This window comes from Perca flavescens, chromosome 8, assembly GCF_004354835.1.
Source record: "Perca flavescens isolate YP-PL-M2 chromosome 8, PFLA_1.0, whole genome shotgun sequence".
Classification (NCBI taxonomy): Eukaryota; Metazoa; Chordata; class Actinopteri; order Perciformes; family Percidae; genus Perca; species Perca flavescens.
The window spans coordinates 9,197,646-9,225,375 of record NC_041338.1 but is presented as its reverse complement, the minus strand read 5'-3'; the positions used below and the strand labels follow the sequence as shown (position 1 = coordinate 9,225,375).

General features: G+C 38.3%; 1 protein-coding gene and 1 long non-coding RNA gene across 4 annotated transcripts in view; both read right to left on the bottom strand.

The window, feature by feature from the left end:
* LOC114560050 (spondin-1) overlaps window positions 1-27,730 on the bottom strand; it is a 290,808-nt gene that overhangs the window by 193,733 nt on the left and 69,345 nt on the right. For all 3 annotated transcript variants that reach the window (XM_028585198.1, XM_028585200.1, XM_028585201.1), the window contains exons 4-5: window positions 13,354-13,427; window positions 12,272-12,394 (exon numbers count right to left, since the gene is read on the bottom strand). In XM_028585198.1, the coding sequence (XP_028440999.1) occupies window positions 12,272-12,394; window positions 13,354-13,427 (197 nt within the window). The remainder of the gene's footprint in view (window positions 1-12,271; window positions 12,395-13,353; window positions 13,428-27,730) is intronic.
* LOC114560052 (uncharacterized) lies at window positions 8,480-9,287 on the bottom strand. Its single transcript, XR_003693156.1, has 3 exons — window positions 9,222-9,287; window positions 8,624-8,736; window positions 8,480-8,529 (listed from the first exon to the last, which is right to left on the bottom strand). It is a non-coding gene; the product is annotated as an uncharacterized LOC114560052 (long non-coding RNA).

The window sequence follows — 27,730 nt, the reverse complement described above, 5'->3', positions numbered from 1 at the left end:
CAGCAATCACAGCATTTGCATGTTTGTTTATATAAATCACAGTATATTATGAACCATAAATAATCATTATCATAGTGTAGCCTTCCCGGCTGAAAGATGGTCTAGCTCTCTTTAACTAATGGTTCACCAAGACTTCATTTTTCCTTTGCAGTTTCAAACATGCTTTGAACACACGGCATCTAACCACTGTAAAAGCTGAGAAAACAACGAAAACTAAATACTTTTAGTTTAAATATATCCATCTTTTTTATTTTAACCCCTTTTACACATATATTATTGTAAATGACCCTTTGAGTGCTTAAATTGAGTGTTACTTCCCATTCTTATTCACTTGTTTTTCAGAAATCAACCTTAATTATAATGAAATATTCAATTAAATATAAAATGGTAACAGGCTCATTAGCCTGGTAATGTTAACTGCGGGCTAATATGTTGACATGCTAACCTTACTTACTCATCTCCAAGTCCCTTACACTCTTAAACAGCATATCATAAAGTGACTCAAAATACAAACAATATTAGAGGAAACAATGACCAACCTTATCCCCTTATCAACCAGGTGCTAAACCATAGACAGTATATAATGGACCAATAGACCCCGTTGCTCTGGACGGAGACCAGTGAAGGCTATTAGAAGCACTTTCCCGGTGATCTCTTGCTTTACTGCGCAGCCTCCAACTGACAGAGACAACGTAAATGTGATGTGAGCAACGTGTCTGAAAGTTGTAAGTCTTCTGGTAGCTGTGACAAGAGAAATCTCAATCATTTCCAATCTTACAGAGATGGAGAGCGTAGGTATATGTAAGGAGATAACAGACTAATTATTGCTAACTAACATGCTAGTTAACATTAGTAATTAAACCTAAACAGCTAATGTAAGTCGAAAAAAACAATGGACAAATAGAGTCTTTAAACGCTTCAGATGTAAAGTTATTCGCAGTCAAGTGACGTAAAAAAAAAATGGCGGTCAGTGTAATGCTAACAAGAGGTGATCGCTTCGTAGCAACAAAATGGCGCCATCGGAGGTTCGCGTTCTGAAGCTTACCCCCTTGTGCTAAACAAGTTAAACATAAAACCGTTTTATAACGTTTTGCTTGTATGAGCTGCACACTTTGCCCGCTTGTGGGAACAAATATATACTTCTGGTTTCGTTCTTTTCAAAATAAAAACGCTAACGCTGGAAACTGCTATAGATTATTAAATGAGTGAAACAAACTAATATGTGGGTCACTTAGAGCTAGCTTGGCTGTTATGTTAGCTCTAACATAAGTTAATCGCAGAAAAATCTGCCAGAGAACAGGGTCATTTTGGTTACCTAAAGCTAGCTAACTTGCTAGCTAGCGCTTTTATTTTGAAAAGATCGAAACCGGAAGCATGGTAAGCGGGCTGAGGCCACGGGCAACATGTGCTGCTGATACTCTGCAAAAGAAAGCATGGTGTATGCTTGTCTTGTTTATCATCTGGCTGATAAAGAAACAAGGTTTGTCAGTGTTTACTCTAATATCGTTTGTATTGTCAACATATTTTAGCCTGCAGTTAATTACCAGGCTAATGAGCCTGTTTAGCTACATGAAATGGTGTAACTTGAGAGATAGAAATGCAATTACTAAGGTATATTGGATGTGACAGAAGGTTCAAAGGAGAATCATTTTAATATTGTATTAGGTTTTTAATTTAAGTTGATTTCTGCATAGAAAGTGAATAAACTATCCAACCATGAAGACCATCTTTCACGGGGAGGCTACAGTATGATAATGATTATTTATGGTCCATAGTATACTGTGATCTATACAAACAAACATTTGAATGCTGTGATTGCTGGCTATCAGATGCATCAATGCATTAATATTCTGGACACTATCTAGATAATGGATAATCATGATCGTCAAGGTAGCTCACCACTCACTAGGTAGAGTGTGTACCATTAAGGCTGTCCTATCATGTTTTGTTGTTATTTGTACAATATGTGTAAAGATTTGATGTTGATATAGTGAACGATCAATTCTTGCATCCGTAACTTTTGCATGCATTTAAAAGAAATTGATATATCTCACTTGGTTTGTTAGGTTTCAACAGAGGAAAACTATCCAGAAGACATGACAGTGAAGATGACAAGAGCGGGACATTTTCAGTGTAATCTCCATACAGGATTTAAACTGTTATAGCTCTCAGCTCTCTCTATAGTCTCAGTGGAAAGAACGATGAGAACTGACTCAGAATTAAATGAAAACCTTGTTTATATTTTGAATATGTGTGCATAAAAGAAGGTTTCATGAAGATTTGATTTCACATTGACAATGTTTTACTAATGTTTGCTGTGTGAATGTTTAAGTCAAAGAGTATTAATAAACTATGAATCATTGTTTAGTAAAGCTTATTCAGCACTCTTATGCATTTATCAGGTGTAAGTTAAGGTGCATATGTTCTTAACTTTACAATAAGTCTATCAACGAGCATTCATAACTGTTTAGTTATGGTTTAGTAAGGCTTATTCATTACTGTTATACATTAATTAAGTGTTATTTAAGATGCATATGTTCTCTAATTTACAATAAGTCTACCAAAGAGCATTAATAACTGTTTAGTGATGGTTTAGTAAGGCTTATTCAATATTGTTGCACATTAAAGTGATGGTTCGGAGTAATTTCACCCTAGGGTCCTTTGCACCATGACCTTGAGCCAAACACCCCCCCAGAAGCTTTTTTCATCTAGGTCGAACATTGGGAGAGTTAGTGTAGAGTAGCGTTATCAGCTGAATAGCTTATTAGCGCAGGGGCTAATGGAACCACGTTTGTATCTCGTAAATGACCCCACTAATAATGCCTGAAATGATACCAAACTTCTACACTAGTACAAATAGGTTATGCACTCATAAAACAATGGATTGGAAAGTTTGTAAGTACACCAGAAGTTTATGAACACTTGCCTGCTCTCTTCTGCTCTCTGTTGCTGCTGCTGCTGCTACCTGCAGTTAGACGAGTGCTTAGGGCCGTCTACAAATTACTACACTGAAAAGAGATACAACAAAAATATTTATTAATTTAATGATTAAATAAGGTAATGTCTCCAAACTTACCTCAGTTATTACTTGTCTCCTGCTAGTTATACTACAGCACTTAGTTAAAAAAAAAAGTTAAATTAAAAAATATTTTTGTTGCATCTCTTTTTGGTGTTGTAATTTGTAGATGGCCCTAAGCACTCGTCTTACAGCAGCAACAACAACAGCAGAGAGCAGAAGCCAGCAGGCAAGTGTTATTTACATAAACTTCTGGTGTACTTACAAACTTTACAATCCATCGTTTTATGAGTACATAACCTATTTGTACTACAGTAGACGTTTGGTATCATTTCGGTCATTATTAGTGGGGTCATTTACGAGATACAAACATGGGTCCATTAGCCCCTGCGCTAAGCTATTCAACTGATAACGCTACTCTACGCTAACTTTCCCAATGTTAGACCCAGCTGAAAAAAGCTTCTGGGGGGGTGTTTGGCTCGAGGTCATGTTGCAAAGGACCCTAGGGTGAAATTACTCCGAATCATCACTTTAAGTGTTAGTTAAGGTGCATATGTTCTCCACTTTACAATAAGTCTACCAAAGAGTATTAATAACTGTTTAGTGATGGTTTATTAAGGCTTATTCAGTATTGTTACACGTTAATTAAGTGTTAGTTAAGGTGCATATGTTCTCTACTTTACAATAAATCTACCAAAGAGCATTAATAACTGTTTATTGATGGTTAGGTAAGGCTTATTCAGTATTGTTACACATTAATTAAGTGTATATGTTCTCAACTTTACAATAAGTCTACCAAAGAGCATTTATAATGTTTAGTGATGGTTTATTAAGGCTTATTCAGTATTGTTTAAGGTTAAGTAATGCTTATATAGCATGCACAATAATTTATATTGGTTGGGCTTTAAGTTAATGTCTATATGAAGACAAAGGAAGAAGCAAACCTCTGCATGGAGACTATGGAGTCTTTTCCCTGATCGCACCCTCTACCAAAAGTAAGTCATATGTTGGAGGATGAAGAAATATAGTGGACAAAGGTATGTGGACAACCATAACCTGTAAATAAACAATAAAAAAAGTTTTCTCCTAATGACATGGCTTGGCCGTGAACCTTAAGATATACATGCTATCAAACATCTTTATCAACCACCAAGTAATATTAGGAAAAACCTTCATCAACATCAACTAAGGATGTAGCTTTTATTTCCACTTTAGGCTTTTTAGTACATTACCTAATGTTAAAATATACACCTTAGTTAACTGTTATTAACAGTTAGTCAAGGCTTGTTACTGCATTGACTAATAGTAAAATAGACACCTTAATTAACTGTTTTTAATAGTTAGTCAGGGCTTATTACTGCATTAAGTAATGTAAAATAGAGACCTTAGTTAACTGTAATTAACAGTTAGTTAAGGCTTCAACTAATGGTAAATAATGCATCAATTAATACCTTAGTTAACATGAGCATTGTTAATAAATGTTTATTAGACAATTTATTCAACCCTTAATAACGGTTAGTTAATGCTTTTATAATGCATTAACTAATGCTAATTAAGGCATCAACTAATGGTAAATAATGCATCACTTAATACCTTAGTTAACATGAGCATTGTTAATAAATGTTTATTACACAATTAATTCAACCCTTAATAACGGTTAGTTAATGCTTATTAATGCATTAACTAATGCTAATTAATGTACACTTATTGTAAAGTGTTACCGGGACATTTTTGGCCGATGTGTTAGATAGCGCTCTCCACCACCATCATCAAAACACCAAATGAGGGAATATCTTTTGGAAGAATGGTGTTCATCCCTCCAGTAGAGTTCAGAGACTTGTAGAATCAATGCCAAGAAGCATTGAAGCTGTTCTGGTAGCACATGGTGGCCCAACACCTTACTAACACTTTATGTTGGTTTTTCCTTTAATTTGTCCTCTGTATGTGCACTTGCAAAAAGTAATGAATATGAATATTACATAGTGGATCCAAATAAGCGCCACCCTCTATTTTATTTACAGATTAATGGCATTTTAGCATCTCTAAAATCAAGATTTTTATATACTACTACATTTACAGTATTACAAAACTAAGTATTAAAAATGTTGTTTACTCCCTCTTGATTTGATAAGCTTAGCCATATATTAATGTCACTCAATAAGGATAATGGATACACAATATAAGAATAGTACATAAAATCTTAGTGAAAGAAAAAACCTTTTTCAAATCAAACACACAAGCTGAATTGTTTCTCCGATGTCCAGTTCTGGACAGTCCTCTACTGTAACAGTTGCAGTTTCAGGACTCCCACCAAGCAGGACATGAACAACAGCAGGGCTGAGTCCCAACAGGCATGGTCCTCCATGAAGAAAGGAGTGGCCTACTATTCTCCCCGCCACCATGAACATCACTTTCCACAAGAAAGTGAGAGGCTGAGGGGACTAAATGGCCAGGCTCTCCTTCAAAAAGCCGTGCAACATTTGAGTTTGCTGTTGAAGACATTAAAAACACAAAATAAGTATTACAATAAAAAGTAATAGGCTTCCGTCCACATTACAAAGACATGCAGGTTAATATTGCTCTTACATATACATATATACTTATATATATATATATATATATAAAAAAACTTAAACAGCTTTAAATAAACATAACATTTGGAAGGATACCATACACATAATATACCAAAATTGATGCAAAACCCTGACTTCAGTTTTTCCATGCATGTTGAGAAAAAGAAGCGAGTTACACCATGTCCAATAGCAGTATCTCCTGTAACACAATGTAAGGTTTGACAGAATAAAGACAAAGGAAATACTTTAATTATTTTTGGACCACTGTAACTTGTAATTGGATCTACCTTCAAGTTTGCAATTCAGAGGCCGTCCCCATTCCACATTAGTTTGCTTGTAGAAGGAGATTAGGGCCATGTCCTGTTCAGCAGGGCTTTTTCTGATGTCCATGCTGAGAAGTAAGGGGCTCTCCATTTCATGAATAAGGAGAAAACTGTCAGCACACTGAGATATGGCCTTGGTGGGGTCACTGATAGTTAACCAGTCTAATGAGAAAAAAAAAAAAGTGGTTTCATTATTTATGCTTGACTGTCAAGATAACAAAAACTTTAACATGTAGATTCAAATCACAAGTAAAAGCCATCAAGCCTTACTCAGGCATAAACAAAGCAACTTAATAATCATTGACACACACATGTACACACATACATACACACACACACACACACACACACACACACACACACACACATACATACGTGTATGTACATATGTATATGAACATTAATGGAAGAACTGCTCTGAAGATTTAATAGTATTATACTTCAAAAACAACGCAACACAATTACTTGAGTCAAAATAGAGATATTCCTTGTCAAAGTAATAATATTATTAACATTAACGGCAAGGTAATCAATTCATGGTTTACATAAAGAGTAGGCTGTGCTTTTTAAATGCCTATTTTCCTTCACTATGACAGTTTATCTTCCTATTCTTTCCTATGCCACTGCTAACCCTGAACAGCACCTACCATCTGTAGCAGTTGCACAAGTTCCAGATGGTCCAGGCATTGCTGCTTGCTCTTCCTCAATTACAATGCTTTCATGCATCACCTCTTTTCCTGCCCTACCCACATAAAATTATTTCTGTTTAACTGATATTGTGTGGGAATTGCTGACAAGAGAAAAAACATTAACAATAGAAAGTAAATGAATACCTTTCCACACATGAAGAAGCGTGTACCTCAATTAAGTCGTTGAGAAGTTACAAGCAAGAGCAGTGTTAATTTTTCTGTTGTTTAATACTATACAATATGCTCACAAAAGCTTAAAATGAAGAATTCTTACATTTTCTGTCTTCAGGCTCACTGCTTTCCACATTAGCCAGGTTATCATCACTGCCAACATACATGACATCACAAGACTTGATGTGTTCGGTCAGGAGTGGAAGAGGAACTGCAACTCCACACTTCTGACATGTGGCTTTTGGCATGTTACTGAATGCTTCATCAGTTAGTGGTAGGGGATTTGTGCTGAGTTCCTCTTGAATTGGGGCTATGAATAGATTTTTACCCCCACGACTTACAGACTTCAAGATCATGCCTGTATAGCCAGTCTCATCAGGAGCCACAAGAGAGAGTTTTCGGCTACCCCATACACCTATAGAAAAGAGGAGAGGAAAATTAGGACTTTCAACAGTATATTAGATATAAATTATATCTAGAAGTTAAGTCAAAGCAACTAGACTTCTTGTCTGACAACAGACCAGGCTGAAGAAGTCACCTAAAACAAAACAAGTCTAGCTTTTTTTTATTATATTAAAATCAAACAATTAGTTGCTGATTTGCAGTCAGGCATGACCTAATAAAGGTTAACAAAATGTCTTAAATTGAACACGCTTAATAATAAATGTACAGAGATGAGTTTGAGAAAATCATTCAAAGTTTCAATTAGGTACCATCTGTTGTCTATAATTTGAAGTTAGCTGCTGCAAATGTATTTTTTTATGCAACACTAATACACAAACCTGTGTTGGCCTACCTGCAGATTTGTATAGCAGCCACCCACCAGTCACGGCCCCCAATTTTGGAAATAAAACTTTGAGGGCATCACATAACTGTAAGCAAAAAAATGGATACAAGTGTAAGCCTCTCCAAAAAGAGATCATTCAAATCAGAAATAGCATTCATCACACTGTAAAAAACTAGCAAATCCTGTAAAAAACTAGCAAATCCTTATATATTGTATTCCTCAGAATAAAATATACAATACAGCTAGCCTAAATAATACATTTCTTGTTATTACCTCTTCATGTGTTGTGCTTTCATCTAGATGAGCAGTCCTACGGCCCAATCCTGCATGCATATGGACTATTTGCTCCTGCTCTTTTGGAGTTTTTTCACACTGCTTTGTCAACAAATAGAAAGCCACATCAAGTGGTTTAAGTCTCTTGGCAGGAACAAGATTTGCTGCAGGAAAGCGCCTCTTCCCCCTGGCCTTGGTAAAAACACCTGGAAAGGACCCATAGAAAATAAGAGTGTAAAAACATGAACTACCACATCATCTGTTAATTTTTTTCTAATTAAAGGAGGATGTTATTGCGAAAGGTGTATTTGAACATTGTTTTATATGACATTGATGAAAATAGAAAACCTTGCACTGTATTGCACCCTCACCAGTTTCCAATGAAGTGCAATAGGCAATCATTTAAACCTTCAAATCCCATTTTATATTTCTTTCTGTTCATAAAGAAATTTCACATTAGCCTTAACTGAAACAGGCCTTTATATATTTTACGGAATACTCACAAAACATCAGATGCTTTCTTCCAGAGTTTACTAACTTAGATTTGAACATCTAAGCAGAATTTTGCCTGTACAAATCAGCAGCCTGTCAAAATGTGTATACATAGGGCTTGCATTTAAAATAGCAAACATCTCCCTTAAGTCTATACCTGGTCATTTCCATTTGAAGTGATGGTCTCTCCGCATGCCTCTGTTCTCTGCAGGATTGTATCCAAGAATATGTATTAATCATCAATACATCTGCAATGTATAAGTAAAATAAGCCATATGTACAGGAAGTAAATACTAAACCTCAGAACTTGATTTGTTACTCCACCACTAGCTGCGCCCCGTTGTCTTTCAGATGAACTGATTAAATGCAATAAGCGCCTGGCTGACTGCACAATTTCATCAGCCTGACTATTCTGTCATCAAAAATACAGGACAAAGGATATTACAAACCAGCAGCACAAAAATCTAGTTTTAAACAGTTAAATGTTACTAACTAGACTTAAATAAGCATTATAGGAGTTTGGTGACAGTTATATTATCGGCTATCCATTTATACTATTTTTAAAACAGTTTTGAGTAAAGTGAAGCAGCTCTTAACTGACCAGCTGTTAAATGTACTGTAGTTAGACATTTCTTGTCAGTCAGATCATACTCGCTGCCACAGAACTGTGAGTAACGTTACCAACAGTAAAGCATGCTAATATAAAGTTAGCTAATAGCTAACATAACGTTAGCTAGCTAACATAACGGAGGCTAATAGCTGACACATTTTTAACGAACACCACCTCATTAAAAGTTCCCTGTAGACATTGTTCAACAAATAATGTTAATGTGCAATGTGTCCGGTAACTATTACTGACTTTTACAAACACAACCGGTAAATAAAGAGTACACTCACCGAAGCGCGCCATGCTGAGCTCTGACCGGAGCTCAGACCTCTGAACAGAGCTCACCTGAACTTTGGTCACATGACCAAAGGAGCGTAACTTGATTGTTGGATGATTTGATACAGGGATTGATTGCTTCTCCTTGGTTACCCGGATGTTGACTCTGAATATTTTTACACTGAATTTTTTGAGACGTTGAATTATTTTGCACTGAATTTTTTTAGACATTTAATTTTTTTACACTGAATCTTTGATATGTTGAATTTTTTTACACAGAATTTTTTGAGACATTTAATTTTTTTACACTGAATCTTTGATATGTTGAATTTTTTTACACTGAATTTTTTGAGACCTTTTTTACATCGATTTTTTTAAACATTGAAAAAAAATGTCATAGGCAAAAAAATCCAGTGCTAGAAATTCGATGGCTTTTAAAATTCAAAGTCTGATTTAGATGCAAAATAAAATTCAGTGTTAAAAATTCGATGTAAAAAAATTCTGTGCTAAAAATTGGAATTCAAAAGCCGATGGCACCGATTTACTTCCATATGTAAGCAACCTATAACCTGCAGTGAGAAAGGCATGAAACAAATGCCGAAACATTGTAGCCTAATTAATTTCAGCCTTTTTATTTTGGCAAAAAAACTAAATGGTAAATATAATCATGGTGCAAATGATTACAATATTGCATTTTGTCTTACGAAAGGACAATAATTAATCCCCCACAGTATTTATTACTGCCTCTCCATCTCTCCCATACATGTCTTTCAGTTCAAAAATCAACACACAACCTGCCTTTGGATCTGGCACATCCAAACCAAGCTACAAAAATAATACAATTTAAGTTTTACATAAATAACATTCTTAATATTATTAAAGTGTGTAGTGCACACACAGGACTCCCGTGTTGGGACACAACTTTTATAGCCAGACAGAAAGTGTGATTTGTTTTGCTATTTTACACATATGACAGGATGGATACTGTGGGCCTACAGTACATACCTTAGTGTGACTATAAGCAGTTATAAACAAATGTGAGTAAAGTAAACTAACCAATTGTTGCTTTGTATTGATCTAACTCTTGACAAGAAGTGAATAGGCGTATTTCCCAAATTGTCAAACTATTCCTTTATGAGTTGTTGTTTCAGTAAATTGAGTTGGAATAACCTGTGCTGCTGCGTTGATGTTGATCTTATCCAGTATTGTCCTCCTTTTTGTGGCATTTTTTTTATTCCGTACATTTTTTGTACGTAACTGCATACTTTCAGCTATTAAAACCATTCAACTTTTAAAATGTTCAGCTCTTTCAGCTAATGATGGGACGTCTTCAACTTTTTTTCTACTATTTCTACTTTTTAAAATATTAAGCTTTTTAACACTTTTTTAACACTGAAGTCAACGAGAGCATGCTTCAAATCCTTCAAATCCTCTTCTGCTTCAAAATGTATCTCCTACATTCTTCCACCTACAGACGTGATTCAAACTTTAAACTGTTCACAAAATATTCAGGAATCCAGGGTGTGCTCAGTGTTTTGATATCTTTTACAGTTTTTGTGAAAAAGCTGTTTAAGTTTAGTGATCATTTCAGGAAATTTTATCGATTAAACAGAGTGTGTATTGGCGCTGGCTAGAGTGGATGATGTCATAGCTAGAGCACAGAGCCTTAAAAAAATTATCTTAGTTCCTTCTCTATAAATTGCTCTCATGCCCACAATATCTACTTGTCATACACAATTTATACATCAAAAAACGTAGCTATTTTTGTCTAGTTTCAGCCAATGTGCTCAGTTATGCAATATGCCTTATACTTTTGGCTCAATGAGCTTCCAAATGACGAGAGTTCCAAATCTTCCTCTATTCGCTGCAATGGTAAACGTCCTCCATATTTTCCAGCAAAGAGCAGAACAAAACACTTTTTTAAATCGCTGATATGCCCACATTTTTTATGTTTATCCATATAAATTTTATACCGATACGTTCTCAAAGGCCTTGTGGTGCTCAGGATGACGTCATTTGACTGATAGCAGTCATCGTTTTGGCAGTCTGAGCCTTTATTTGAGAGCTTGCTCTCAGTGTCTGAATTGCTGCAGTGTACTGAAGACAGCTCCTTCCTTCCTTCTGTCTTCCTCCCTCCTTCTCTGTTTCCGTCCCCCTTTCTCTCTCTCTCTCTCTCTCCCTCCCTCCCTCCTTTCCTCTCTCTCACTTCCTCTCTCCCTCCCTCCTTCTGTCTCTCTCTATCTTCCTCCCTCCCTCCAGGGTCATTTGTGATTTCATCCATGAGATATCTTTCCTCTCTTTTTCCTCTCCTCTTTCCTCTCTCTCTCCTTCTCTCTTTATTCTCTTTCTCTCCTCTATCTTCTCTCTTCTCTCCTGCTCTTCTTTCTTCTCTCTTTCTCTCCTCTCTTTCCTCTTTCTTCTTGTTCAGCCCCATTCTTTTCACCTAATATATTTCACATCTCATCCCAGCTAGATTGATGCTTTTTCGTTCTATGCAGTGTATATGTCTGATAATAATACAAAGTATTTCTTCTTTCAGCCTTTTCAGGCAATTCATTTCAACTTTCATCTTTGACAGTATCATTACAGTTCAGCTTCCAGCTTTTATAACAAGCTCTTCACTTATTTAAGTAATGCAGTTTAGCTTCCAACTCTAAAAATGTTCCAGATGTTTCAGCAGTGCAGTGCATTTGAGCTTTAAGATTTAAAAAAATTAAAAATTTGTTTCATATTTCTGCATTTGTGAGTCATTATCAGTTAGAAATATACTCAGACCTCACAATGTTCTGCATCTTTTATCATATTCAACTTTTAAAGCCAACAGTTCAGTTTAGCGCCAGCGTTTAAGTTTTTAATGAAATTCATACTTATTAAAACAATTTCCACTTTTTCAACTATTCTCACTTCTTCAACTTTTTTTAAGCTATTCACTCGTTTAGCTTTAGCAATTCAGCTATTCAGCATTCACACACATTTTCTAGTTTCCTAATTTTTCCCTTTTTACAATAACCCATTGGCATGTTCAGACTTTTTTGACTAGCGGTGGTCAACAGTTTGTACTTACTTGGGTAGTCTTTGGGATGTACTTTCTCTGACCAGTTGCCATAGAAGGTGAGTCTGTACTTGGCTGTTCCGCAGGCGCAGCACTCCATAGCGGGAGCTTCTGTGGCTTCACCAAACACAAGCTCTACATGAAGAAAGGATGTGAACATGACCCACCCACTCATATGTAAAGATGTAAGCCAAATTTAAAGAAAAAAACACAGTTCAGGAGCTAACAGACAAAAAGAGAGAAGGCAGTGTGCATGCTTTGATAGAAATGCAAACCTGCATAAATGACCAGATACATTACTACAGTTTGGGCCCAGTCATAATTAAAATTACATCCCTGGGATAAATTGGTATTTAAATGACACATTATCCTTGATGCAAACTCATACATATTCAAATATTGCCCTTGACCAATGTTTTGCAACAATAGATCAAGGGGAATTCTTAAATATTTGAGTCAACAAATTATTCGGATGAAAACCTCACTTGACATCTAAGTTATAGTAGGATAATTGAAACGCAGAAAGGGCCTAACTTATGTCAGCAAACTGAAAAAGGGTGGCTTGATAACCTAGCATACTAGCCTGAAAAAATAAGATTTTGGTGAGGTGAGGGAGATGTTATGAAAGGTTTCATAAACCATTTTTTGTTTTGTTTGTTTGATCTGATTTTTATTGTACAATAAATGTGTGTTCATCAGAGCTAAAAGAGTCCTGTCACCTCACTGTCTCACAGGAGTTAAGTGTTTATACGGGGATAAGACAGATTTCCAAATCTGGCATGGCACTTTCCCCTGCAGTAAAATCACAGGATGATGATGCTGTGACGCTGCTCTGTGTTGAAATACAAATAAATATTTAAATTACACACAGACTCCCTGGATATCCAAGATTCAATGTCCTCACAATTTCCCCAGCTGCCTCTGTTGGCCTCATACATTTTTAAACACAGTAAGACTGGGAGCTGTTCTGCTCCAAAAAGACGAAAAAAAAACAAAAAAACAAAAGAAGAAGGGATAATAATGGCACAATGTCAAGGATGAAAAGATAAGCAGCCAACAAGAGAAGGGAAGAGATGATGGGCAGCAGTCATTACCTTTCTCACACAGTCGAATAGTGAGAGAGCCTTCATCCTGGAAATAAATTATTCTCTTCTGGACAATACTGGCCCTAGAGAGACAGAGAGATAGATAGTTAGGAAGGGAAAGTATTGAAAAAAATATGCAACCTTCTGCAACCTTCTCTTGTAAGGTAGGTGCAATTTGTTGCTTTTAAATCTCCTCATTGTTTGTCATTACTCTGACACACAATAGGAAAAATATTTGTCTTTATATTTACATTCTGACATAACTTCATAACGTAAAAGTGGTTGTACAGTTCTTGGTTTTGACAAATTAATTTGTTGGCGCCACTGTCCCAGTTTGGGGGTTAGTGCCCCAAGTGTCTTCAAGTCCTTGGTATTTTTCAAGCTTCTTGTGTTTCTTCTAACCCTATGTTGCTATTGCTTGGGATTGCTGTATCTATCACAACTGCCTACTTCGGCTGTTTGTTGACCACCACGATGTCCGGTGGTTAGCCAACACCATTTTATCAGTCTTGGTCTTAAAGTCTCACAGGATCTCAGCTATGTAATTCTCATCCACCTATAGACATACCTGCCAACTCAGAAGGGCTGAAAAAGGTGACACATCTCTGACACGGCAGCTACAGTCTGGTGTTAGAATCCTCTACAGTGAAATACAGACACACTTTTACACCGTTTAGCTGTCAGCATTTTAACCGTGTTTACTCCAGCTGCTAGCTAACGGTAGGCTAACGTTACCTGCTGCCAAGTGTAGTGTTAACTAGCGTCCCGTGCGGCGATGTTTCAGTTCCCTCTAACGTCCATTTTTGGAGCATCAGAGAGAAGCGCAGGCATTTAAGTGGCACCTAATAAGTCACCGAAATCTGCGTTGCTATTCGGTCCGGTAGATAACGGTTGTTAAGGCGGCGTATTAGCAACGGGTCTTATTTTACCACATATTAAATATCATACTCACTATGCAACAAAATGAACACAGTAAAATGAAGTTGTTCCTGTGAGTCTTTACAGTTGCTGAGGCTCACAGTGATCCATGACACACAGGAGGCGAGATGCACGGATCCATCTCCACACGAAGGGCAAACTCACGTGTGATGCATAATTAATCCCGTGGATTATAAGTAAACAAAGTGTAAGAAATTAACCCAACCTGGACCACCAAACAGCAGCTTCAAAGGGCTGTTTGGATGTCATAAAAGACTTGGTATAGCCTATACGTTTCACCCAGTTATTTCATTTTTATTTTATTTTTTTTAAAGTTTTGGGCATTTCTGCCTTTATTGGATAGGAAAGCTGAGATATGAAAGAGGAGAGAGAGGGGGGAAGACATGCAGGAAAAACATTACAGGTCGGATTCTAACCCTGGACCTTCTGCATCGAGGAATAAACCTCTGCATATGTGCGCCACTTAACCAGTTATTTTAATGGGTTGCTTATGTAACAGACATGGTCAGGGCATGAAGAGAAGGACAACCACAGCTGATGATTTTCCAAGATTTATTCTGCAGAAGACAATAAAACATTGATTGCTTCTGGTCTACCGTTTCCTCTCCATTTGCACCTCTGCTCCTCAACAATATAGAACGGTACTGTCTGAGTGACACATACACAAAAAACCACATGGTATAATATATATATCTCACTCAACTCCCAACATGTACACCACCAGCCAACAGGGGCAACTAAAACACATTTATATTGTAACAGTTAATATGACAAACATGAGAACCAACAGTTTATACTTTAACAGTTTCAGTGGGCAAAGTTAAACAGTACGTGGGTTTGGGGACTGCACAGATAACAAAAAAAAGTGTAACAAAGAAATACACATACCTGCAGAAGACAATAAAACATTGATTGCTTCTGGTCTACCGTTTCCTCTCCATTTGCACCTCTGGTCCTAAACATTTAACAACAGAATTTACATACTCAAACTGGACCGCTGAGCCTCCGTTATTTACACTGCACAAAACAGCGCAAAAATGGCACGAAAAGAAAAAGTTAAACAAAGCATCATTTAAACCCATATCTAAACGCACAACCGCACTAAACAGCTTAATTAATATCGGATTAGCTTAGAGGCACTAAGTAGCGAAGGGTCACAAAACAATTCTCAAAGAAAACAACAAAATAGCGCAGCAGCACTTCACACACAACCTACCTCAGCAATATAGAACGGTATTGTGAGGAGAAAACGGAAGCTACGGCAATTCCGAAGTTACAAAAGAGGCGCAATGCGGAACAACATCTCCGCCGGGAAACGATAGCATTTGATAAATAAATTAATCTCAATAAAATAAAATTCACAAATACCCAACAAATCATTAAATAATGATTAAAATGATTACAATTAAATTAAACATAAATTGGAAATTAGAATTAAGGCGAGACACGGCAGGCAAAAACATCGTATTTTTTTCACTGGTCAATTTTGAGATTTGTTCAATAATATGTCTTCTTTCAGACGTGGTGAAAAAAAAGTCAAAAATACACATTTAGGTCTTTATTTTACTATACTTTGTCTGTTAGCGTCGGTAGATTTCTCCTAAATTCAACAAAAGTTGGCGTTCTAAATCATCCCGCTGCTCCGCGATCGCTGTCTGCCCCCTGTCATCACATATACCGTTGGAAAGCTCTCTCTCTCCTCTACAATGCTGTCGGATCCTAATATGGTCATTTCCTTTTCATCAGCAACCAATCGTGAAAGTAAAAGGGGGGATTTAGCGCTAAATGCGCAATCTCATTGGGTGATGACAATTCCTGACAACGTGATTCGCTTAGAATGGTCACGTGACGCACTCTGACATTTTAGCGGTAGTTCAGAATGTCAAAATAAATGCGTCGAAAATCACCTCAGTAATTGGGCATGGGTTTGAACTGAGAACACATATATGGGTCCTGCATAGCATATTTATGGGCCAAGTGGGCATGGGTTTGAACTGAGAACACATATATGGGTCCTGCATAGAAGTTTTATGGGCCGAGTGGGCATGGGTTTGAACTGGGAACACATATATGGGTCTTGAATGGCACATTTATGGGCCGAGTGGGCATGGGTTTGAACTGGGAATGCATATATGGATCCTGCATAGAAGGTTTATGGGCCGAGTGGGCATGGGTTTAATCAGGGAACACATATATGGGTCCTGCATGGCATATTTATGGTCCTAGTGGGCATGGGTTTGAACTGGGAACACATATATGGGTCCTGCATGTCATTTTTATGGGCCAAGTGGCCATGAGTTTGAACTGGGAGCGCATATATGGGTCCTGCATAGAATTGTTATGGGCCATGTGGGCATGGGTTTAATCAGGGAACACATATATGGGTCTTGCATGGCATTTTTATGGGCCAAATGGCCATGGGTTTGATCAGGGAACACATATATGGGTCCTGCATGGCATTTTTATGGGCCAAGTGGCCATGGGTTTGAACTGGGAACACATATATGGGTCCTGCATGTCATTTTTATGGGCCAAGTGGCCATGGGTTTGAACTGGGAACGCATATATGGGTCCTGCATAGAATTTTTATGGGCCATGTGGGCATGGGTTTGATCAGGGAACACATATATGGGTCCTGCATGGCATTTTTATGTGCCGAGTGGGCATGGGTTTGATCTGGGAACACATATATGGGTCTTGCATGACATATTTAGGCGCAAAGTAACTATGTAGGCCTATTGAGTTATGTAATTACTTACTGTACAATTTTTAGTAACTTGTAGTAACTCTACATTTAGGCTAATCAAGCATGTTGAGATTTAGTAATTGTAACTCAATACATTTCAAGTCACGCTAGTCACCAAAGAACAAACATTGCATACATGTAGATCTTTCGCCAACACAATCCATCAGTCATTTTTGTTAGTCGTGCAGAAAATGAAAAATGTAACTTCCCAAAAATGTAAAAAACATCAAAATATGTCAACGTTTACGCTGTGTTGAATTATGCTGATTAGTGGACTCTCAGAAAGGTTGCAGGCCTACCGTAACACTTCAAATAATAGCCCAGTCCCAGACATATGTCCCTTGGTGCAGAAACACATATTTAGACAAATAACTATGCTCGATATTATTGGCCGATATTGGCTTTAAAATTAAATATCGGTAAATATCGGTATCGGTTTTTGAAATGGTTTAAAATGACTAAAGTATGTCATTTTATACCTTATTGGAAAGCTTGTTTCCTCTCAAAGTGAATGCAGACAAAATTTGGGTGTAGGTTGTTGGCCAACCAGCATACACACAGGGTTTGTAGAGTAAATAAATTCTTGAGCAGGGCAGATCTAAGCCCCAATGAGTGGAATGAGTTGAATTTTTGTTCTTGTGTGGATATTTGTTTTCAGTTTACCTCAGTCAAAGAAATGTTCAGTTGGCATTTTCTCTCGCCTACCGGTTGCTGGCTAGTCCTTCAAAACATTCAAATCCCCAGTATCAAGGGAGTCATGGAACAGTGGGCAGTAAGCCTAAAAACAATCATATGTTTCGGTATCTGTATCGGCTAATATCGGTATCGGAAATTAAGCATTGGACAATATTGGTATATCGGATATCGGTACAAAATCAATGTCAAGCATCCCTACAAATAACCCCATACGGTTATCCACATCCCATAGATGCCTGTCCCAATGGTCTATTTGATCAAATAAAACTCTGAGGCCAAATAGCTCACAGACAGCTAGTCCCTGCATTTATTACCTCCTTAGGAAATTGTAATTCAATATTTGTTAGAAAAGGACTTGCAGGAGGCCTCATCATCAATCTGTCTTCCACTTCTGTGTTGATAGATGTCCTTGGACCAAGGAGTAGCATGTGTTTCTATCAAGGTGTAGCTCATACACCAACAATGACTGATGTGTTGGCTGTGTTTACAAATTGTACTTTTACTTGAGTATTTCTCTAACACCAGTACTTTTACTTTTACTTTTACTATTTTAGCAATGTAAGAGTACTTGTACTTGAGTACAGATTTTCAGTACTCTTTCCGCCTGTTATGCACACAACACCTAATTAGGCTCATTCATAATGAAGCCAGCGGAGCAGTTAACGTTTGTTAATTCTCTCAATTTACTGTATTTAATTGTTATTTGGTCAGGCAGTTCTTAGGACATCTATAAGGGGCCTGTATTCGAAGGCCTTGTTTCGCGCTCAAAACGTTAGCAGTCCATTTGGAAAGCACTGCTGCTAGCTGTGACTTCAAAGAGAACTTCTATCAGACATTCACAAATTGAGGTAAGTTGATATATTATTTTGCCAGAAAAATAACACTGCAGATTGTACAGTGGTCTGTATTTTTGGTTTGTGCTGTTTAATCTGATCTAACCAAAAGGAAAAACAGCAGGAGAGGTTGGACAATAATTAATATATCACGATAGACGGAGCTCTGAAGCAGACCTGTGCACCGCTTAGTGTTCGCTCTCTCTGGATAAAGACGAGCAGCAGCACAGACACCAGGGGCATCGGACCAGGGGTAAAACCAATACTGATTACCAGGGCCCAAGGGGAGAGAGGGTCCTTGAAAAGTCTGGAATATATTTTATTTTACCTGGATATTTTTATTTCCTAATAACATTTCATAATGCATATCAGATGAAATGTAAAGTTAGTGTATTGGCAGAATAACTTGGTTGATTGACTGACTATTTTGTATACAAAAAGGTCTCACCCCCCTCCCCCCCTTGCTAATGTGCCAAAGGGTTTAGTCCACCTGCATGCATTACGTTAGCTAGTTGAGCGTCTGGTGGAGCGCAAACTTCTGCTGTAGAAATGTCTTTTCTCAAAGAAAGCCAGATCATGCTTCCAAAAAGACAGGAAAGACAGGAGGAGGAGAGAAAACAGAATGAGGGGAAACAATTGATAACTGACTTCTTTTCAAAAAAAGGTGAGCACTAACTGAAAAAGAAATCCATGGTGCTTGTCAGGGACCAAGCAGTTAGGCATGAGAAGTCCCAAGGAGATTTCAAAAAAGGGGGTTTTATTTTACCCACAAAAAATTCTGACAACAAATAAAGATAAAGTTTGGGCCCTTAAAAAAGGTCAAACAAACTGAATTTAAGCTCTGAGCATAAACTCAAAAATACAACTGACCTCCTATACAAGAAACAAAGGGGACTTATATACTGGGTGATCAGACCAGGTTTGACACCCAGGGGGAGACTAACAATAACACTAATATGTAAATTATAAATAACAAAAGAAAACAACTAAACAGTTACTCCAAAAGAAATGTAATCTTAATTAACATTAACTGAATAAATGTACTAAAGACAATACAAATCAAAACTCAAATATCTTGAGGACAAATAAAGCTAACTCCCCCCTGACATAACAAGTAGTGGTAGAGTCCAATTTAGCCACCACCCCTATAAAGCTGCTGTAGTTCCAGATGCCACCCCTTTGTCCCTGCAGCCTGCATGCCTCACTCCAGGGTGTGGAATCTGCAACACTGGTAAGCTCAAAGAAAACAGTTATATTAGAAAACCAATCCAAAACTAATAAAATATATATGTAAACCAAATCCAGTGCCCTGTAAGTTATTTAAAACAAAATAAATGTTTACAACAAAATATATAATGTGTCTGAAAAGATATAGAAACCAATCTTAAGGAAAACAGCATGAACTAAGCTAAATGTGAGTGTATGAGGTTACGGCCTTTTAAGATGGCTGTGTGGCCATCACAGTGCTAAACTGCTTGAATATCTCCGTGACTGTTGGCGCTAAAAACCGGACTGAGACAACCCATTGAAAGAGCAGAACATGCACTTGTTGGAGCAAAAAAGAACCTTGCTAAATTGACTTATGCTCCTTTGTTTTTAGGTGCACTGAAGAGTAATGCAATGACTCAAAATGTGAACTGCAAAGAAGTGGAAATGGCGCTGTTGAAGTGGTTTACCGGCGCACGTGACCGTGGGAGAGGGCTGCAAGAGCCCAAAGATAAAAAGGAGCGTCCACCACACAGACGCCATGAGTGTATTTTGTATTAATGTATTTTTTGGAGAGTTTTTTTTTTTTTTTTTTTCAGATTTAAAAAAAAAAAAAAATTTTTGATTTGTTTACCGGTATGTTGTGACATTTAAATTGTTTTTTAAAGATCATTTTTGTTGTTCAACAAAAATGATATAACAATATTTCTTGCAGTTCAAAGCGTCAAGTGTCGTTTATTTATCTTGGACTTATATTCATTCTTCGTTTTTCTTAGATTGCTTCCTTAAACCATTTGGCATGGTTGGGCTTAGATAGGCCTTGCATGAATTGCCCAGTTAGGACCCACATAAAATCCTTACAGAGCCCACTTTAAGCCCATAGGGGCATTCACGGTTGAATCCTGGTGCAAGCCCACTTTAAACCCCTTTGGGCAGGTGGGGCCCAAATGGTGTCTGACATGAATTACCCAGTTAGGACCCACATGAGACCCTTACAGGTCCCACTTAAAACCCATCTGGGCATCCACGGCTGGCCCCTGTGTGGATCCTGGGTGCAAGCCCATTTTAAACGCCCTTTAAGCAGGTGGGGCCCAAATGGGTCTGTCATGAATTGCCAGGTTAAGATCCCACATAACACCCGTATAGGTCCCTTTTAAAGCCCATCTGGGCATCCACGGCTGGATCCTGGGTGCAAACCCACTTTAAACCCCTTTGGGCAGGTGGGGCCCCAATGGGTCTGGCATGAATTGCCCAGTTAGGACCCACATAAGACTCTTACAGAGCCCATTTAAAGCCCATCGGGGTAGCCATGGTTGGATCCCGGGTGCAAGCCCACTTTAGACCCATTTGGGCAGGTGGGGCCCAAATGGGTCTGACATGAAGTGCCCAATTAAGACCCATGCAGTACCCTTACAGGTCCCACTTTTAGTATGTCTGGGCTTCCACGGCTTGCCCCAATGTGGATCCCGGGTGCAAGCCCATAATGGGGCCCACATTTGCCGCCCATGAAGCCCTCCTCTGGGCCCCACATGTCATTGTTGGCTGGGGGGGATTACACACTAAGACAGCAGATGATGAAATGCCTTCACATAGTACGTTGATGTTTAAACTATCGTTCAGAAAACCGGAGTTTTCAGACAGCGGAGGTAATCAGACTGACTCTCTCTCTCCCTCTCTCCAAGCAGTTTACAGAAATGTATGGCCTACATGTATGCATGGAATATTTGCTATAAAAATCTTTAAAGCCCGTTTTCAGTACTCAAAATCTCCACTTCAGTAGCACCTTTATACACCAAACTTTCCAGTCTTGTACCTAGTTATATTATGAAGACAATTACAGAGGGATTTGTAAATATATAATTCCTAGCCTGATTTATATAACATTTTATTCAAAAAAACATGGCGAAAATAGTTTTTTTAAGGCTATTGACAGTATCTTCCGATTTACAGGATAACAAAAGTAGATATCCATAAATCCCTCTGTAATTTTTTCCCCATCTAATATGTGAACACAATGAAAAAATAATTTTGAACGTGGCTTTATCCAATACTCAGATTTTGTTTTTTTAAATATATGCAAATTAGCGCATTTTTCATTAGATAATGCATAATTTGCATATTTAAACTTTAAATTACAGAAAACTTTTAATACATTTTTTTCTTATCTTAATGTAAGTAATGAACTGGCAGAGTTTCATGATGATATCTGCTAGGTAAAAAAATTTCCCTATTCACCTGTAGTGTCTCGCCTTAATGAAGTGCATTTTTAACTCCGTTACACCTATGTTATTTATTGTTATTGTTAACATTGTTAATTTTTCTTAATTCTGCAAAATAAATTATTGTAATTACTATTTCATTATTTTATTCATGCGGAGGTGCGTGGCACAGCAGTTACCTTCGTGGAGACACATGGGACCCCCTCTCCTCCTCCTGAGTCGGCTTGGCTTGGATTTCTTGGGTATCTGCAGATTTTCTTTTATTGCTTATCCCAGATGACAAAACCCCAAATAGAAAATGTTTTCTTCTCCTCAACCTCGGTGATCACCACCTCAGTCTCACAGTCGGTTTTTTTATGCATGTTTTGCAGCTGGAAATAGCTGTTGTGATTGAACAAAGAATGACGTCAGGGGCACATTTATAGGCATCTGCTTACTAATTTCTGGGAGGTAGCAGGGCGGGGTCAGTAGCCCGTTGATTGTGATGTATAAGGGAAATGTGCGCAGAACCTGGTGTATGCCCGATTTTATACAAATCAAATCAAATTTATTTGTCCCATACACAATCATACACAGTACAATGCGCAGTTAAATTCATTGTGTACCTGCTCCGTCTCAATAAAAACAATAACAATAAAATCCATAAAAATAGTATATATACAACACGAGAAAATGAGATGGTGGGTGAGGGTCTAGCCACAGTTCACATTGAGCAGGCTTACTTATGATCATCTCTCACAGGTCAGCTGCCCTTGTGTTAAGCCTGTTCTTGGTTGTGCCTCGATTGTAGGAGGAATGATGACATCCCCCTCCTGACCTGTCGTCCTGGTCCCTCTTTGCCATTGCATCTTTGTGGTACCTCATGAATCTCTAGTTGTAATATCAGTTTATGACTGGATATTTTAAATCTGAGCTAGAAGTTGTTTCTGTTGTGGTTGTGGATGTTTCTGTTGCCTGTTTTTACTGTGTAGTGTTCTGTGCATTGGTTTCCTGTTTTATTTGATTGTCTGTTTTCTGTCTTGTCTTGTCTAGTTTTGCTTCCTGTGTTTTCCCGCCTTGTCTGAGGCCTAGTCCACACGGACACGGGTATTTTTATAACCGTGACTTTTTTTACGCAGTTCGGCCTTCCGTCCACACGAAAACGCAGTTTCAGGGCCCTGTAACCGAACATTTTTGAAAACTCCGGCCAGGGTGAGCATTTCCAGGAACGCCGGTTACAGTGTTGACGTGTGGACAGTATAACCGGGTTTTTTGCCTTGCGACGTCAGTTATCGGCTGTGTTTGACGTCATATTGTGCGCCGCTAACTGCTTTGTTGATGATTCTTTGCAATGGCTTGACAGCGTGTTTTTGCGTTTTCATGTGGACGGAGATTTATTTTAAACCGAGCATGTGTGGACGTTTTTTTTTTTTTTAAACGGAGGAGAAAAAACTCCGGTTATAAAAATACCCGTGTCCGTGTGGACTAGGCCTGATTGTCCTGCCCCACCCTCATGTGTTTCACCTGCTGTATCACCTGTCCCTCATTTGCTCATTACCTCATGTATTTAACCTCTGTGTTCCCTTTGTCTCTTGTCAAATCGTTTTGTGTCTATTAGTGTGTTTAAGTCTGTGTGTCTGTGTGTAGTATCTTCCCTGCGGTCTCTGTGTTCCCGCTTTTTTGATATCCTGTTCTTTTGTTTGATGTTCATTCTGGACTTAGTTTTTGCCTGCCTCAGTTTGGTTTGGCATTTTTGGATCCCTTTTTGTATTTGCTCGGGTTTTTCTGTTAATAAATCGTCAAGCAACGCAACGTCTGCCTGAGCTGTGCTTTTGGGTCCTCAAATCCCCTGGCTCGTGACAGTTTCGTGGTTATATATACATACAGTTGTATTATATAAATTGAAAATATGTAACAATTATATAATTACATGTCATTTAGGTTGGGGTATAGGGTATTGTATTGCTGAGGTAGGTTGTGTGTGAAGTGCTGCTGCGCTATTTTGTTGTTTTCTTTTAGAATTTTGTTGTGACCCTTTACTATTTAGTGCTTCTAAGCTAATACAATATTAATTAAGCTTTTTAGTGCCGTTGTGCGGTTAGATATGGGTTTTAATGATGCATTGTTTAAGTTTTTCTTTTTGCGCCATTTTTGCGCTGTTTCTGTGCAGTATAAGTAACGGAGGCTCAGCGATCCAGTTTGAGTCTGTAAATTCTGTTATTTAATGTTTATGAGCAGAGGTGCAGATAAATAGGAAACAATAGACCAGAAGCCAATCAGTGTTTTATTGTCTTCTGCAGGTATGTGTATTTCTTTGTTACATTTGTTTTTTTTGTTATCTGTGCAGTCCCCAAACCCACGTACTGTTCAACTTTTCCCACTGAAACTGTTAAAGTATAAAATGTTGGTTCTCATGTTTGTCACATTACCTGTTACAATCCAAGTAAGGTTTCTAAGTGTGTTTTAGTTGCCCCTGTTGGCTGGTGGCGTACATGTTGGGAGTTGAGTGTGATATATATATATTATACCATGTGGTTTTTGTGTATGTGTCACTCACACAATACCGTCCTGTATTGCTGAGGAGCAGAGGTGCAGATACAGAGGAAACAATAGACCAGAAGCCAATCAGTGTTTTATTGTCTTCTGCAGAATAAATCTTGGAAAATCATCAGCTGTGGTTGTCCTTCCCTTCCCTTCACGCCCTGACCATGTCTGTTACATGTGCATAAGGCCCCTCCCTGTTTTAACCACACCCTCGACCTTGTGCTGGCATATGGCATTGAAACTGAAAAATGTATAGTATTTCCACAGAATCAAATTCTTATTACCAGACTACACAAAATTAGATAAAAGCTTCTACACTAGATGCCTATCAGTTCCAAAAGAAACGGTTGGTAACACACTACGCCGTCATGGATTGAAATCCTGCTGCGCACGCAAGGTCCCCCTGCTCAAGAAGAAACATGTACAGGCCCGCATGAAGTTCGCCATTCACCACCTGGATGACTCAGAAGAGGCCTGGAAGAAGGTGATGTGGTCAGATGAGACCAAAATAGAACTTTTTGGCCTCAACTCAACTCGTCGTGTTTGGAGGGCAAAGAACACCGAGTACAACCCAAAGAACACCATCCCCACCGTCAAGCATGGTGGTGGCAACATCATGCTTTGGGGGTGCTTTTCAGCCAAGGGGACGGGACAACTCCATCGTATTGAGGGGAGGATGGACGGGGCCATGTATCGTGGAATTCTGGACCGACATCTCCTTCCCTCAGTGAGAGAGCTGAAGATGGGTCGAGGATGGGTGTTTCAGCACGACAACGACCCTAAGCACACCGCCAAAGCAACAAAAGAGTGGCTGAAGAAGAAGCACATCAAGGTTCTGGAGTGGCCTAGCCAGTCTCCAGACCTGAATCCGATTGAAAATCTTTGGAGGGAGCTTAAAATTCGAGTTGCCAGGCGACAACCTCGAACCTGAATGATTTGGAGGCTGTCTGCAGGGAGGAGGGCCAACATCCCTGCCGAAATGTGCACAAACCTTGTCACCAACTATAAAAACCGTTTGACATCTGTGCTGGCCAATAATGGCTTTTCTACAAAATATTAACATGCTGTTTGTCCAGGGGGTCAAATACTTGTTTTTCCTCATCAGATGGTTATCAATTTTAATAAATTCATATGATGTGATTTTCTGGAATTTTCTTTGGGATTCTGTCTTTCACTGTTAGAATGTACATATGATTAAAATTGTAGATTTTTGCATTCTTTGTAAGTGGGCAAACCTGCAAAATCAGCAAGGGGTCAAATACTTATTTCCCCCACTGTACCTGTCTCTTAGACCCCATCCCAACTAGGCTACTTAAAGAAGATTTACCCTTAGTTAACACCTCGTTACTAGATATGATCAATATGTCTTTATTAACAGGTTATGTACAACAGTCATTTAAAGTAGCTGTGATAACACCTCTTCTGAAAAAACCCACCCTCAATCCAGAGGTCTTAGCAAACTATAGACCTATATCTAGGGCGTTTCCCAATATGTGTTCTGCTATTGACTTGTGTTCTTGTGTCCCTGTGAAACGTCATCTCGTGTTGCCAAAGTACTGTCCCAATACACAAGTTCCCATTTCGCCAAGAACAGTTAAAATTCCTGGATGTATTCTTGACACGCCCATTTACCGAGGATACATCGGTTGGTAACTTGTATGAACTTCGCAGTACCTGTATCCCAACATTCATTTCGGCATTCAATGATGGTTGGATTTCCAGTACATAGACAGCCCAAAAACGCCATCTTTTTCATCACTAAATTCACTTCTGAGAACATTTTAGGCGAGAAATGAAAGGTTTAGATTTAGAATATAGGCAGTCTTGCAAAAATCTTTGCCGAATTGACAATTTGCTACAAAGTTTTCGGAGATTTCGGAGCTCCATAAATTGACGCGGCCGCCAGCTTGCGCCTGCCGGGACCGCTAGCTTGGCGCTCAGACAGTCACACTCGGAGACCCCGCTGTAAGACCCCGGAGGTCTTTTAGACCGGTTCCGTAAATAAGAGGCTTTTATTTCGGCGTTGACGGATCGTTTGTTTAATTATCACAACACATGTCCATCATGAGATTAACGGGAACCTGTGTAACTGTCTTTTTGGAGTTAAACTCAACAAGCACACACACACACACACACACACACACACACACACACACACACACACACACACACACACACACACACACACACACACACAGCGCAGCAGGCAGAGGAGAGATATACCATAGACTGTATATTATTCGTCTATGAGATATACCAGTTTCTTTTCGGGAGACTTGTTTAAATTATGCCATAGGCTATAGCCTACATTATATTTTGTATTTAGGTCATATTTTTGGTGTATTTGTTTTCTGATTTATTAGAAGTTGAGTTTCAGTCTGTATGATAAATGAACAGTTGTACATAAAGTGGTAACATGCTATGACATGTTATGTAGACTAAAGGGGAGACACCAACCTTTATAATTTGAATTTCTAATTTCCATCTCCCTGGGCATATAGAGTGCACTACAATAATATAGAAATGATAATTCCACATAACACTAATAGGAACACATAGGACACACCAGTGCATATGCCTATTTATTTTCTTTTTTATTTAAACCGACTTAAATTTATACACTAATAGGGATCACATTCCACTCTTTTGAATAAGTAAAGGGTGTTTGAGCTAAACCATTAAAAAATAAAATTAAAGCTCAATTAGTTTTATTTTTCAAAATTATTGCAATAGTTGTAGCATTGAGGTTTTCTTGTCCAGACATTGTTTTAATACAAAGTGGTTATATTGTTATGGTTTTTATAGCTGTTATTTGAGCCTTGCAGGTAGCCTCTGTGCTGGAGTGTTGAGCAATCACAGGAAGAACGCATCGTCTCAAACTGTTAACAGCGTTTTCTGTGCTTGTGAACTTGCGAGTTTATTTTTCCAAGAACATTCTCCCCAAGAACAAGAGTCTGTACTTTGCATTCTTGGTATTGAGAAATGCCCTCTAATCTCCCGCTTTCCCTACAAGATCTTTGAGGACGTATTCGCTAATCAGTTATGTGACTTTCTACATAATAGTTTGAGGATTTACGGTCAGAATTTAGAGAGTATCATAGAACATAGACATCACTGGTGAAAATTACAAATATACAGTGGGGCAAAAAAGTATTTAGTCAGCCACCAATTGTGCAAGTTCTCCCACTTAAAAAGATGAGGCCTGTAATTTTCATCAGAGGTAC